This window comes from Perca fluviatilis, chromosome 16, assembly GCF_010015445.1.
Source record: "Perca fluviatilis chromosome 16, GENO_Pfluv_1.0, whole genome shotgun sequence".
NCBI classification, from domain to species: Eukaryota; Metazoa; Chordata; class Actinopteri; order Perciformes; family Percidae; genus Perca; species Perca fluviatilis.
In genome coordinates, this window is record NC_053127.1 from 19378776 (window position 1) to 19394022 (window position 15247).

At 40.1% G+C, this 15247-nt stretch overlaps 1 protein-coding gene across 1 annotated transcript in view; it reads left to right on the forward strand.

The window, feature by feature from the left end:
* Nucleotides 1-13825, forward strand: part of frem2a (FRAS1 related extracellular matrix 2a) — a 55649-nt gene extending 41824 nt beyond the window's left edge. Inside the window, exons 8-24 of the mRNA XM_039778545.1 lie at nucleotides 1-206; nucleotides 823-1020; nucleotides 1453-1617; nucleotides 1841-2023; nucleotides 3116-3246; nucleotides 3716-3874; nucleotides 4627-4930; nucleotides 6720-6851; nucleotides 7244-7575; nucleotides 10269-10461; nucleotides 10576-10701; nucleotides 10867-10994; nucleotides 11113-11247; nucleotides 11388-11514; nucleotides 12072-12259; nucleotides 12397-12543; nucleotides 13100-13825. The exon at nucleotides 1-206 is cut by the window's left edge and continues 4 nt beyond it. Of these exons, the coding sequence (XP_039634479.1) occupies nucleotides 1-206; nucleotides 823-1020; nucleotides 1453-1617; nucleotides 1841-2023; nucleotides 3116-3246; nucleotides 3716-3874; nucleotides 4627-4930; nucleotides 6720-6851; nucleotides 7244-7575; nucleotides 10269-10461; nucleotides 10576-10701; nucleotides 10867-10994; nucleotides 11113-11247; nucleotides 11388-11514; nucleotides 12072-12259; nucleotides 12397-12543; nucleotides 13100-13648 (3403 nt within the window). The 3' untranslated portion in view covers nucleotides 13649-13825. The remainder of the gene's footprint in view (nucleotides 207-822; nucleotides 1021-1452; nucleotides 1618-1840; nucleotides 2024-3115; nucleotides 3247-3715; nucleotides 3875-4626; nucleotides 4931-6719; nucleotides 6852-7243; nucleotides 7576-10268; nucleotides 10462-10575; nucleotides 10702-10866; nucleotides 10995-11112; nucleotides 11248-11387; nucleotides 11515-12071; nucleotides 12260-12396; nucleotides 12544-13099) is intronic.
* The last annotated feature ends 1422 nt before the right edge of the window (nucleotides 13826-15247 follow it).

Sequence of the window (15247 nt, forward strand, 5' to 3'; positions counted from 1 at the left end):
TATTGACTATGTGGGCATCAGTCGTAACCTGGACTTTGCCCCGGGTATCAGCATGCAGACGTTCCGGGTCACCATTCTGGATGACCTGGGACAGCCAGAGCTGGAGGGGACTGAGAGCTTTGAGCTTGTCCTACGTATGCCAATGAACGGCATCCTGGGTGAACCTGGGAAGGCTTCAGTCTTCATCAATGACTCTGTGTCTGACTGTGAGTGACTTCATTTATCAATTGGGAGTTTTTCTTTGTATAATCTGAATGTGTAATTGTATCTGTCTGTGTCGGATGTGCTATGTGAATAAAGTTTATTGTTATTAGTGAAGATAACTGTCCAAAGCATTGACAAATTTAATGAAAGCCTTACAAAGTACTAATGTCTTTGAAACATGTTTATTTATTTTTTTAAGATAATTTTTTTATTAGGACAGCTTGAAGATAGGAAAGGGGAGAAAACATGCAACAAATGGCCACGGGTTGGATTTAATCCCGGGCCACTGCTAGGGACTCAGCCTACATGGGGTGCACACTCTACTGGGTGTGCTAGAGGTCGCCCCAGAAACATGTTTTTTTTCAGCTTGTCAGGACAACTTCTTTACACTGCAATTTTGCAGCTTTACTAGACAGGAATATATTTGTCACTTTTCTTTTACTATGTATTCATAGTTTCACAACTTTCATTACCTACGTTCGGCTTGCTGTGACAGCTCTGCTGTTTGATTTGCTTTTTAAAATCACTCCAGTCAGTTAAATTCAGCCCAGACAACACGCTAGACATCATTACTCGCTTTTTCCTATGTGATCATTGAACTATCCTTTTGACTGACAGTGCCAAAGGTCCAGTTCCGCGAGCCGGTGTACACCGGAGAGGAGAGTGACGGTCAGATCACAGCAACTGTGTACCGCAGTGGCGACATCAGACACAAATCCACTGTTCGCTGTTACACCCGTCAGGGATCTGCACAGGTCGCCTCCGACTTTGATGAGCGACCAAACACAGAAACATCTATCATCTCTTTCTTACCAGGTAATTTCATAAATCACACAAGTACATCACACATTTTTATCTAATTAATAAAAAATGTATCTTGTGTCTTGAGAGTTGACACCTTTTCAATCAAATAAACTGCTTTAAACAAGAAGCAGTTTTTTTGTCACACCTTTTCTGCAAAATCAACAGTGCCTTGCAGATATCACAAGGGCTTGAAAGTTTAACTATGCTCCACACATTACCTACTGTGCTGTCATTTTCAGTATTTCTTTACAAAATATGTGCAAACAGCTTCTGAAAACTCTAGAGGAACTGATGAAAGGGTTGTGTGGGTTAAAGTTATATTAAAAAAAAAAGATGTATGTTGTAAAAAAAAAAAAAAGAATTATTGCAGAATTTATTCTATCCTTTCTTCCACCTCAAATTTTTTGACATGTACCGTCATCACCATCTCAATGTACACTCTAGGTGAGGTGGCGAAGCCATGCATTCTGTCACTGGTTGATGACACGCTGTACGAGGAAGGAGAAGAGCTGCGGTTGGTCTTAGGGAACCCGAAGAGTGACTCACAGTTTGGCGCATCAGTGGGAGCTCTGAATGAGACCCTGGTGAAAATCAAGGACACAGCTGACAGTAAGTGAGATGAAGAGGGGGAGACGGAGGGGGAGGAAAGTCAGGAATGAAATATATAGTAAAATAAAAAGCAGTTAATACTGTTTTGTATTTATACATATGTTTTTTATTATAATTATCATCAGCAGTAATAGTAAAGGGAGTGATAATTAAAGGTTCCAGTCCATAATCCAACAATCTGTTAGCATTTTATTATATTCTTCTCCCTTTCTGTGCACCTCAGAACCCATCATTCGTTTTTTGGAGACCAAGTACAGCGTCAGTGAACCGAAGGAAGCCGGTGCTGTGGCAACTGTGAGGATCCCTGTGGTACGAGTGGGTGACACATCGAAAGTGTCGGTGGTCCGCGTTCACACCAAAGACGGGTCAGCTATCTCAGGAGAGGACTACTACCCTGTGTCTCAAGGTAAAGCTTACACGCATCCTCTTATGTCTGTCATGGTTAAAGCAACATTGTGGCATTTATATATTAAAAAACCCTCACTTCTCAAATCAGGCTGCAATTAAACAGCATTACCATGCAACAGTAATGTGACTTTAACAAGGAAGTGAAGAGTTTACTAACTAACAGGAAAAGAGTGGTAACCAGTGGATGCATCCAAAGATCTAAAACATCACCAGCATGGTTTGCAAAAGTAAATTTGATTTGCACAAAATAGGCTAACACATTCAAAACCGCTGTTGTAGTCATTTAACATGTTAAATGAATGTCCTAAAACAATCTTTACAGCACCACTGGTGGTTAAAAACTACACATCATACATTACTTTTGTTCTTAGTGGCCTACAGATATCCTCCTGATAGATTTTTATTATGCATTTGCAGCAGCTACAATAATAAGAGACGTTTTGAAACAAGACTCCCTATATGAGAGTTGAATTAATGAAAGTAGACATAGGGGGTAATTGATTTCTAATTTCATCCCAAGTGGGGAAAGGTAATTTCTCCAATAGTCCAGTGGAGGGTCATGTCATTTTGAATTAAATTTCAGTATACTTCATGCTTTGTCAGCAGGGTCAAATCTTCCTTTCCATGCACTCAGCTTTTAGCACAGTTCTCTGTTAGCTTGATGAAGGCTTGAAATATTTATACAAATACATTCAGTTTATTCAAATTATACATGCCTACCCACCATTCAAATTGCCCAGCAGTTTGGAATTATATAGTTTTGAATTTCTCATTTTGCACAATATTTTCTCAGTGCAGCACATTTCTAATGCAAAGCTCTCTTACCTGCCTTGCTAGAAGATGGACCACCTTTGGCACTATTCAAATAAAAACCTGCAATGCTTTTTAGTTAAGTGGTATTTTCCACTGAAGTAATAAAACGTGAATTGGGCTTTTCATTTTTGATGTGGAAAACTAAACTCAACAATAAACAACAATTACTCAAGGTGCCAGAACCATCGATGCTTAACACTTGTTCTAATGATGATCTATATATAACTACTTTTCTTGGTTATCGTGTGTGCCTTTATGTGTGTTTGTGTGTGCCCAGACATTAAGTTCAAACAGGGGGATAAGGAACACGTGGTGGAGCTGGAGGTGCTATTTGATGGTGTCCGAGAGATGAGGGAAGCCTTTACTCTTCACCTGAAGCCTGATGAAAACATGGTGGCTGAAACTCAGGTTAGGAATGTGTTCCTGCCTATCCATCACACAACATATCACACAAAATCCAAACTAACAGTCATGTAATTTATGGTTGATGAAAAAGTAAAGAGATGAAAAACAATTTTATTTTTTATTTTTTATGATTTTGCTTTCCCATATTTATTCAGGTCTGTCCCACTGAGACCAGGGATCTCTTTTACAAGGGTGACCTGGCCCAGACAACAAGAACACTTTACTGTAGTTGTAGCCAAAAAGAGCAATGAAAACATTTCACAATAAATAATAGATTATCTGCAGAAGAAAACAGGCAGAGTGGGAGAAATGAGAGAGAAGGGTATAAAGAGAAACCAAGAAGCAGCCATGACTCGGAACAGCTCTGTGATGACTTTAATCATCTCATTGATAGTAATTCATTGTGTCTTGATTCACAAACAGCACTGCGTCAGTAGTTTGTATTAATCTTACCTCTTTTTTTCTGAAACAGGTAACTAAAGTGATAGTTTACATCGAGGAGACCAACAGCATGGCTGATGTCACCTTCCCCTCTTTGCCTCATGTGGTGTCACTGCTCCATTACGATGATGTCACCAGGACAACAGACAGCCTCCATCCACCAGCCGGCTACCCCGTCATCTGTGTCACGGTGAGTTCTACAAAAACAGTAAACTCTAGCAATGCCCAGGAAAATGTGACTCAACAGACTACAGTTCAATTTCTAGGCTTTTTCTGTAATGATGTAGCAGGATCTAATCAGGACCCACATCCTCTTGGAGTATAAGGCCCATTGTTATCCCTCAGGACCCATACTTTTCTTCAGCCAAAGTTAAGCTGTCCTTCCGTAGTTGGCCAGTCTGTCCTTAAAAGACACATTATACAGTTCAGTAGACCACAGTCCTTATAGGAGAATCACTTCCACTATTGAATATTGGCTCAGTGAGACACTGAAATGGATTTTGGTGATGTGTTAAGTCATTTGGTGTGTGTGTGTGTGTGTGTGTGTGTGTGTGTGTGTGTGTGTGTGTGTGTGTGTGTGTGTGTGTGTGTGTGTGTGTGTGTGTGTGTGTGTGTGTGTGTGTCTGCGTTGTGGTCAGGGAGATAAAATTGAAATGTTGAGTGCTGCATCAGGAGGCGCGTCAACAGGTTTTACTGGGATATCCACGTAACACTTCAAAGCTTACCCCTTTATCCCATATGTATCGTTCTAATTGTATGAAAGCCATTTTAAAAGCTTAAATACGAAAATGTAACACACTGAAACACCTGGATGTTCTTGGCAACAGTTGCTTACTCTCTTTCTGCACCTCTTTCTCCTTTTGTCCTGTGGCATCTGCTGAATCTTTCCCATATCTCTGCTATCCCTGCCTACTCCTGCTTTATTCCTTATCCATCCTCCAGGCTTGCAACACAAAATACCCAGACTATGACAAGACAGGCTCTATCTGTGTCAGCGAGCACATCAACAACACCTTGACCCACTACCGCTGGCTCATCAGCGCCCCAGCTGGCCCTGATGGCGTCACCAGTCCCATGAGGGAAGTGGACTTTGACACCTTCTTTACGTCCTCCAAGATGATCACACTGGACTCAGTCTACTTCCAGGCAGGCTCCAGGGTCCAGTGTGCTGCTAGAGCTGTTCATTCTAATGGGAATGAGGGATTAGAGCTCAGCAGCCCTATCATCACTATCAGCCAGGAGGAAGGTGAGGACAGAACAATGAACATCCGTCTCTATGTTTTATTTTGCCAGTTTTCTGGAGGAGGAAATGAACAGGGCCCAATGTTGCAATGAGAACCAAAAGCCAAAAGGCTTTGTTCGCCAAGCATTATGAATGTTCAGGAATAGTGCCTTTGAATGAACAGTACCTACAGTACAGTACAGCTGCATAATTCAAAATATCCCTTGATCCTTGATTAAAGTACATATTATTATATAGTATAGTGTATACTATATATATATATATATATATATATATATATATATATATATAATGTATACTATATATATATATATGTATATATATAGTATTATAAGCAAACATGTACTTAATGTATAAAAAGAAAAAGTTCTCAATGCAGAAAATTGACCCCTGTGAATGTTATAGTCAGTAGGCGATTTATTAATTTTTAACAGTTCACCCGTGACTAGTGAACCGCCCCATGACACTTTTGGTTCTGTATTTTTTAATACCCCTCCCCCACATAGCTATATAGTTTAAAGAACATTATAGATCCACAATGAAACTAACAGGATGGGACTAAGAAAAAAAGTTGTAGTTACAAATCTGTCAGCTGTCTGCACCACAGCACCATGGATTTATCAATACACAGCACAGTTAGGCTACTGGTATTTCAGAGCCATCGTTGGGGCCATATGTTCTAACTTGCACAAACTTCGGTCAGATAAAAGATCAGTGAGTCAGGCAGACTAGATTAACAGATTAACATATTCAACAAGTATGTTTTACTCTGTGTTTTTTATTGTGATATGGATCCCCCTGGGTCTGAAATAACTAATTATTATTTATTATAACCCCTCCTCCCTGCACTTTCTCTGCTAGGGGATGGAGAGGGGGATGGCAGGTTAACAAGGGACATGCATTTTGGTCATCACCCCTCCTCCCCTTCAAATTACCTGCTGGTTATAGTATTAAATATCGTTTTATTGGATTGTCACTGATGCATCAATGTGTGATAAGAGTTTTACTGTTGTAGTTTTAACAATATGTCATATTTTATAAGATCATCGTATGTTTTGTATGTCAAAATATTCTGCAATGTAACTACTATCTAAGTATCTCAGATATATTTAGTGGAGTACAATATTTTGCTCTTTAATGTGCTGGATGTACTCAAGGGTCTAAGCTCACACTCTTTCTTTCTCAATTATAAAAATAAAACCCCGCTTTTTTGCTGTTGCTATGTTATTACTTATGCTGCACACATTCCACCTACACATTATGAATGCAACAAGTTCAGGGATACTCAGGGTGGTCTCAAGGTATTCTTTGAAATGTGGAAATTGCTACCTGACTCAGAAATAGTTCCAGCATGATATTACAGTATATATACATATATATATATATATATATATATATATATATATATATATATTACCATGACAGAATGTAGGTATATTACATATATATATATATATATAGCATGATATTACAGTATATATATATATAACCTTGACAGAATGTAGGTGTACTATATATATATATATATATATATATATATATATATATATACATTGTTTATATATATATATATATATATATATGTATATATATATATATGTATGTTATATACATATTATATATATATATGTATATATATATATATATATATATATATATATATATGTAAACATAACTTTATCACATTAGTAATCAGCTATAGACACAATCATAGCCATTGTCTTTCCTCCAAAGTGTTGCAGTCTGTCGTGTGGTTCAGAATCTCTCCTCTCTGCTCCTCTGTCATATAAAGGTATGTGTCAACCACGTAAGATGGGGACCGTTGGCGCTGAGCCTTTCTCTGCCAAGCTACGCTACACTGGAGCAGATGACCAGAAACACCCCAACCTTATCAAAGTGACTGTCACCATGCCTCACATAGATGGTAGGTAGGAGCTGGAGGCAGGACTTGTACCACAGATGAAGTGAAGTGTAATGTAGTGTGTGTAATATTCACGTCCGTGGATCCGCAGGAGCGTTACAGCCAGAATATACAGTAGATCTTGCTGGGTTGTATCGAACCCCTGCTGCAGAAACCCTCCACACCACCTGCTACTTAACATTCCCTTCTTGATTTTTAATCAGTTTCCTTCTGCCTCGTCTCCTCCAGGTTTCCTTCTTCCTTTTTTTCTGTTGCTCTGATGGTTTTCTTTTCAGCACTCTTTTGCTCTCAACTATTTCTTTCCACCAAGTTTTTGAAATAATGATTTATTTCAGTACAGGTTGAAAGATAGTTGAACACAGTAAGAATCACATCTTCTTTTTTTTACCTTGCAGGTATGCTTCCAGTAATCTCCACTCGCGCCCTCACGAACTTTGAACTGACTCTCAGTCCAGATGGAACTCGGGTCGGAAACCACCGCTGCTCCAACTTGCTTGACTACAACGAGGTCACCACAGGTCACAGCTTCATCACTGCCTTGACGCGCAGCCCCGAAAGCATGGGAGACACAGCGCCCTATCAGTTCAGCAACTCTCTGCGGGGAAACAGCACATTGCGCTTCTACAGGAACCTCAACCTGGAAGCCTGTCTCTGGGAGTTTACCAGCTACTTCCACATGTCTGAACTTCTCACAGACTGTGGAGGCACCATAGGGACTGATGGACAGGTGTGTGTGTGTTTTTGTGCGTTTCTGTGTACATTTGTCTACAATGTATACATTCCAATCTAGGCTTTGTATGTACATCTGTTTGACTGTTAGCCTTTGTGTGTGTGTGTGTGTGTGTGTGTGTGTGTGTGTGTGTGTGTGTGTGTGTGTGTGTGTGTGTGTGTGTGTGTGTGTGTGTGTGTGTGTGTGTGTGTGTGTGTGTGTGTTTGTGTGTGTGTGTGTGTGTGTGTGTCCACCTGTGTGTGTTTCTGTCTGTATGTTCAGTCTATTTACAGCCTTCTGATTGAGAGGGTTGCACAGACAGAACGGCACCGTATTTGTTTGCCTGCATTTTACGTCTCATTCACTGCAGGTTTGTTTGTGTGTGTTTTCCAGCTCTGTGCCCCAGTGTGCCTTTGTGTGCATGTTTGCATCCACACAAAAACATACACACTCAAACAAAGTATTGCCAACCTGTCATTCCCCTAATGCTCACCACTGCTACTGTATTAACGTGGAGCAATGGAGCATTAAAGCTTAGATTCACAGGAAGTCTTTGAAATCATGAAAGGGAAAACACTTTGTTAGGAGTCTTTGAAATCTTGACTACACCTACATTCTGTCAAGGTTAAGGTAAATCTTAGTAACCTGTCAGGCAGCTTTGTACAGTTTTTCTTTTACTGGCTTGGTGGCATGACAGTTGAACTCACCAGAGAATATAGCAGTTTTGGCATTACGTGCCAGCTTTCAAGTACATGCTAACAAACTTCCAGTAGCTGTTCACTGTTGTTGCGTCATTGCAGCAGATGCTGCAATTGTTGTTTGTGTTGTATACTGTACAGATCTGCAGTATACTCATGGTTCTCGTTGTTAATGTGGATTGAGAGAGACCCTTGCTCCCTCGCGCGTGTCCTGCTGCTCTTTTATTCCTCCAGCCTTTGATCTGTGAGCTTCTTGCTTGCCGTTGCTGCTGACTGCTGATTGTGTGTGGCGTTTTGTGTGTGTGTGTGTGTGTGTGTGTGTGTGTGTGTGTGTGTGTGTGTGTGTGTGTGTGTGTGTGTGTGTGTGTGTGTGTGTGTGTGTGTGTGTGCGCGTGTGTGTGAGAGAGAGAGAGGAGATGGAGAAGCCGTAAGAAATTAGTTTACTCGTCCCCAGTCAGAGTAAGTACTGCTTCCACACATAGTTACACATGATGCCTGTCATCCTCCAAGACCTCAAGTCCATTTCGTTAAGAGAGATCACTGTCACACTGTCACTAGGGTTATGTTTTTTTTCTTTTTCTCAAAGTATTACCAAAAGAAAAAAAAGGAAGCAGTGAGAACCTTGCAGCCTCTAGCAGGGTGCATGAATCAAAGCACACAGAAATAATGAAATAATCCAGCTACTTCTCAAGAACAAAAGACAAAATTAATGTTTAAAAAACTTCAGGTTTTTGACTGCAATAATCATCTTGATCAATGTTTTATTCTTGGTTTTTCGTGACAGCTTTGTATTTTGGTCTCCATAACTGCGGACTTCTTTTCTTTGTCTGGGGAAAACATGCACTAATTGAAAGGTGGAACTTACAAGAAAAGAAAAAGATCATGATATTTCAAGACAACTCACTGTGAACATGTGCTATCTTCATTCTGTTCTGTGCAGTATAAATTTATTTTATGAGGTTATAATAACATTATGGCTTGTAAAACCCTTGCGCTGAGGAAGTTTGTCTCTCAGCGGGCATTTAATTTCTCATTTGGATTGTAATTCGGCGATTGCACAACTTCTCTACTGAGAGACAGTGGTGGATTGGGAAGGTTTCAGCTGTGTGCACAGTGAATTTCAGGTTTTTGGTGGAGATTCTCCCTGTATGTAAAAATATTACACCAGACTCTTAATTTGCAGCACTTTCTGTTCCACAAGATGGGATGTTACAGTGTATGTACTCAAGTAATGAAAAATGGTCGATCAGAGACATACCAAAAAACATCTTCTACCTTCTTAGGTTCTCTTTTCACTTAATCTCCTGCCCAGCATTCATTTTGGTAATTGACAATACAAATTGACTCGTTTCCACTTCAAGTCAAACAAAGATGATGTGGCACATTTCAATCAGTTTCTAAAATACTCTGGCTTTGTCAAACTTGTATGGTTCAGAAACTTGTTAATGTTATGTGGGTGAGCAGAGACACCTAGTGGCTGCCCTCATTGAAATACATCTAAGAATAAATGTTAACAGGGGTTTAAAGCATATAGAATAGTATCCAGTATTTTTTTTTTTCAGCTTACAAAATCAAAGTAATTGTGATCAGGTTTTTAAATACTTAAAAAAACTTGAAAAAGAAAACCAAGATAGAAAATAACTAGTCAAGCCCACATTGCTGCTCACTGTGGTTTCTTGTGTACAACACAGGAAGACTTTTCTGCAACACTGAGTAGGAGTGAAAGAGTTCAAGCGCCTTGTGGAGGAGGACAATGTGTTCATCTTTTACATCTTCTCAGCACTTATTATAGCTTATCGACCTACAATCACCCTGTAATCTAAAAGGATAATACAGTTCTTGTCACACATACTGAGGATTTCTTGCTTATACATTAACTTCAACCATAATATCAAGTAAATAAACAGAGTGCCTTGTCAATATTACATTTTGAATGAATTTTACATTATGTGTCTTATGTGTTTTTGAAAGCCCTAGTTCTTCCCTCGTCACTGATTTGAAATACCCTTACAGGTGCTGAATCTGGTCCAGTCCTACGTGACCCTGCGTGTGCCTCTTTACGTGTCGTATGTGTTCCACTCTCCTGTTGGAACTGGCGGCTGGCAGCACTTTGACCTGCAGTCAGAGCTGCGTCTCACTTTCGTGTATGACACGGCCATTCTCTGGAAGGATGGCATCGGCAGTCCCCCGCAGGCCGAGTTACAAGGTAAGCTCCCTAGACCGTGAATATGTTATGTTTTGCGGTTCTGGACTCAATATCATCCACATAACTAAAAACAGTTTTTGTAGAATCCGGTGTGTTTGTATGTCATTTTTCCAGGTGCGTTGTATCCAACGAGCATGCGCATCAATGAACAGGGACGTTTGGTGGTAAATTTCCGCACCAAGGCTCGTTTCAGGGGTCTGTTTGTGGAGTCTCATTCTGGAGGTAGAATAAAATCAGCTGGTGAGACTGACAGATTATTATAGCCATGTCACTGTTACTATCCCTCAATAGTGTCACTTTATATACAGATACATTGCTTGAGTGATTAGTTGAAGGCATCACATTTGATTTTTGATTGTAAATTTGTCCTCTAATATGAACTTCTCCCCCCTTTTCATTACCAAGAAACCCCCATGTCCTCCATGGTGATGAGTGTGGACCACCCCGGCCTGACCTTTAACCTCACATTAGTGAGGAGTGAGCCCACTTACAACCAGCCAGTCCAGCAGTGGACCTTCTCCTCTGACTTTGCTGTAAGTATGAAATTTGTTTGTGCCCTGGGGCCCTGTGTGCTCAAGCAGCTGGACGGATACAGATACAGATACAGATACAGAATGAGGCTTGAGTATCTGTCCTCTTTGCTCCGTACAGGTGAGAGACTACTCTGGGACCTACACAGTGAAGCTGATCCCCTGTACAACAGCCCAGAATATGGAATACACGCTTCCACCTGTCTGCAGTCCCAGAGAACCCGTCACCTTCGATCTAGACATCAGATTCCAGCAAGTAAGGCAGTTTCTGTTTGATCTGTAAGATCCAAAAGTGACATATTTCTTTGTTTCGTGAAGATTTTCTTTCTTTCTCTGTCATTGGCTGTCTCTCTTCCTTTGTTATGCTGTATGCTACACCTATGCATCCCTCTTTAGGTGAGTGACCCAGTTGCAGTGGAATTCAGTCTGAACACTCAGATGTTCTTGCTATCCAAGAGGAGCTTGTGGCTCTCTGATGGCTCCATGGGCTTTGGTCAGGAGACTGACATAGCCTTTTCTGAGGGTAGGTGCGCTCTCACTACGTAAAGACTTTTCAGTGCAGTGAAAATTTAAAAGTACTCGTGGTTGTAGATGTTTTTATCCCATTCTCTACAGGTGAATTTATTTTATATTTAAAATGAAAATCTACTCACTAAAAATAAGCCTTGCTTGACCTAGTGTGGCTAATCCATCACAGTGAACATCAGTTTATTTTTGTTTGTTTTTTAAATGTGATAATGTTGTGTGACATTTAAAGGAGCTGACATCTTATATTTGAGTCTAAAAGCATTGAATTCACAAATCAATTCTAAAAGAAAACCCAAATGCAAACACTGACATGATGAATAGGATAAAGTGAATTTGGTGCTTTTCTTTTCTACCTGGAACATAGTACGGTTGAAAGCAATGGTACACGGATTTGTAGTTCAGTGGCTAAAACATACAAAACCGTCTAGGGCCCTTTACATTTATTTTAATTTACTTCCATTAAATAGTCTGTCCTCCTTGGATTTAAAAGTCTAATTTGTAATAATAACTTGGTGTAGACTTTAGGATTCATGTCTTCTTCCTTTATTTCAGGTGATACCATCTACGGCCGTGTGATGGTGGACCCTGTGCAGAACCTCGGGGACTCTTTCTTCTGTAGCATAGAGAAGGTGTTCCTCTGCACTGGTGCTGATGGATATGTTCCAAAGTACAACCCGACCAAGTTTGAATTTGGCTGCCTGGCTGACTCCCCGTCATTGCTCTATAGATTCAAGATTATTGTGAGTATATTCTGGTTTTTAATGTTGCAATTTCATTACAAACAGTAATAATGAATAATAATAGTAATAATATTTTACAATCAACACAAAAAATATTTTCCTTACTTCCTTTATTCTCTTTATACACTACTCACCAGGACAAGGCTCAGCCAGAGACTCAATCACGTGTGTTTGGTGATGTCAGTTTTAATGCTGTGCTGGCAGTGGATGATCCATCAGCCATGTCCCTCGTCAGACAGCCCGGGTCTGATGGCTTTAGGTTGGACTCTACAGCCATGTTCCAGGTATTCTACATCTTACTGTTCCTCACTGCCAATGACAGATTTTTATTGTGAACCAGCAGCTACAGTAGTAAGTAACTTTGTCATTCAATGTATACATCTTTAAAAAGCTTTGCTGTGCATGTGCTATTGTGGGATACAGTTGTGAAGTTTGCAGCTATATGAATGGAACTTGAAATATGTAGGCTGTGCCACTCTCCTGTTGTATGTACAGTGTTGTATGTATGTTTTGTATCGACTGGTGGTGATGGGGTTTTATGTTGTATTGTGTTGGCCACAATGGATGTGAGACATTATGGTGATTAAGTCCTCGATGATTGTTAGTAATGCAGTGCAGTTATTGTATTTTAAATCATTAAATACATCCAATCAATTCAAGGCTGGTAAATCCATAGTCTAATGAGTCAATTTAACACCAGCAGGTCCCATCTTATCACAAATAAATGTACATAATGAATTTTGCAAGATGTGTTCATTTTGGCCATTTAACCAATTACGTTTGCTCATTTTATAAATTGAACATAATTCTAAGATATGCATCATTTTGTGTTTTCCTCAGGTTGCTGCAGGCCGTGAGTGGTATATTCACACCATTTACACAGTCCGCTCCAAAGAGAATGCCAACAGAGGCATTGGAAAGCGCAGCCTAGAGTACCACTCTTTGGTTTCCACAAGCAACGATCTTGCCTTGACCCCATCGAGCAGCAAAAGTCATCGCTCCAGGAGGTCGACTGGCGATGAAGTCCCAGAGCTCGCGGAGGATATCGGAGCAGACAACAACCGTGGTACCAATATCATGCACATCGCTTTGGACCGCACCAAGCGGCGGGCAGGCGGGTCAAATGAGCTTTTTACCGATGGGCTGGAAACTAGTGGGCTGAACGCAAAGGAGGAAGAGGATGGTCTGGTGACTGTGGTGGGGGCACTGGTGGGGCTGCTGCTGACTGTCCTCATTATTGTCACCATCATACTAGTGCTGAGATCCAGACAGAAGGATGGGAAGAAGGGATGGATAGAGGGGGTGCAGGAGGTGGTGAAAGGGTCTGTCAGTACGGAACCCATGTTAGTGGTGAGGATGCAAGACTGCCACAACAGCTCAGAGGTCTGAGCAATGGATGCTTGTATGTACAGATGGACAAAGGGATGTAGAGTATGTGAGGGCTTTTATAAAATTTTTGATTTCCTTTTTTTTTTAAACTGGTATTAAATTACTTTAATAACACCAAAAATCTGAGATTGATCATATGCATTAGTGTGTGTGTGTGTGTGTGTGTGTGTGTGTGTGTGTGTGTGTGTGTGTGTGTGTGTGTGTGTGTGTTGTGTGTGTGTATGTGTGTGTGTGTTAGTGGGGGTTCTGTAGTATTAAATCCATTACATACCTTGATAACTGCAACAGAAAACAGCAGAGAAGACAGTCCTATACACTGTCTTCACTTAACATTCCAAATTGTGCTGCTAGTAGCATGGTATTTTCTTTCTCCCTTAATGGCTTTATGGTGTTAAAGTGCCTGAAGCAGCTATATCCCTTCAGGGCAGTCCCAGTCACTAAGAGCACTTTTTCTCATAAAGCTAGTGTCACACAGGCTAAGTCAGAGATTTAGTGCTGCAGGTTTACCTTGGGTAAAGGGGACTGGATAATGTCAATGTTCATACTAAAAGGAATAGTTCCAGTCAAAAAGAAACCTTGGATGTTATCGACCTGCCCCTTTGTTAGTCAAAACTTAACTTAAGTTTGTGAGCCCTGGTACTGCTGTGTGTCTACCAAAATATCAATGGTAACAAGACCATCTTTTCTACAGCATGCAAAGGATACAACAGATTTCTGCACACAATGTGCAGCCTTATTCCAATTTAGTTTCTTGACAATTGCGTTATGCATGCAAAAGTCCAGTGTTTCACTTACTGTCCTCAAAGTTGTAAAGTGCATCAATTGCCATAGATAATTGAGGAATAGATTGGGTATTGAAAGGTAAATATTGAACCCATAGCCTAAATGTTTGGCTACAAAACATTTAAGATTATGCTGCGTGAGTAGATTTATTTTCATTCTAGGGTGAACTGTGCCTTCAGGCATACAATTTTGTCCTGAAATATTGGCTGGGACAGTCATTCTGGATTACACAATTTATAATGAAAAACACAAGATGCCACCACCTGTTTCTTATCTGTGAACTAAACCTGCAGACGTTTCTTATCAGACAGGAGATTAATACCATTGCAGTCAAAATGTATGTTTATTAACCAGTTAATCATTTTATTAATTCACTGTTCTTTATTTTGTTTACCATATGATGGGGAATGTTAAATGTATTGAACATTTCAGTTGCTGCTGAGGTGGGCTGTTCATTTACTTTGTCACGTGTTTACAGTTAATCACTGCTTCTGTTACCACAATGTTTACTGCTATCCATCCTCTCAGTGTTGTTGCTCCACTATGTGTTTCTGTGATGTTGTCATATTTATTCAAAATATGTTGGGCATACTGTTTCCTAATTAAAAAAAATATATATATTAATAATAACACTGGTTAATACGTGTGTATAAAGACACTCATCTCAGGAGTTATTTATTTTACAGACAATGGACCGTGTGGTGTAACCCAATTTACTACTGTTGACTGAAGAGAATCTCTACAGAGCCACTTTCCACTTTTGTGATACACTGCTACTAAGTGTGGTGCTGTGAAAATGCAAATACTGTATCCATA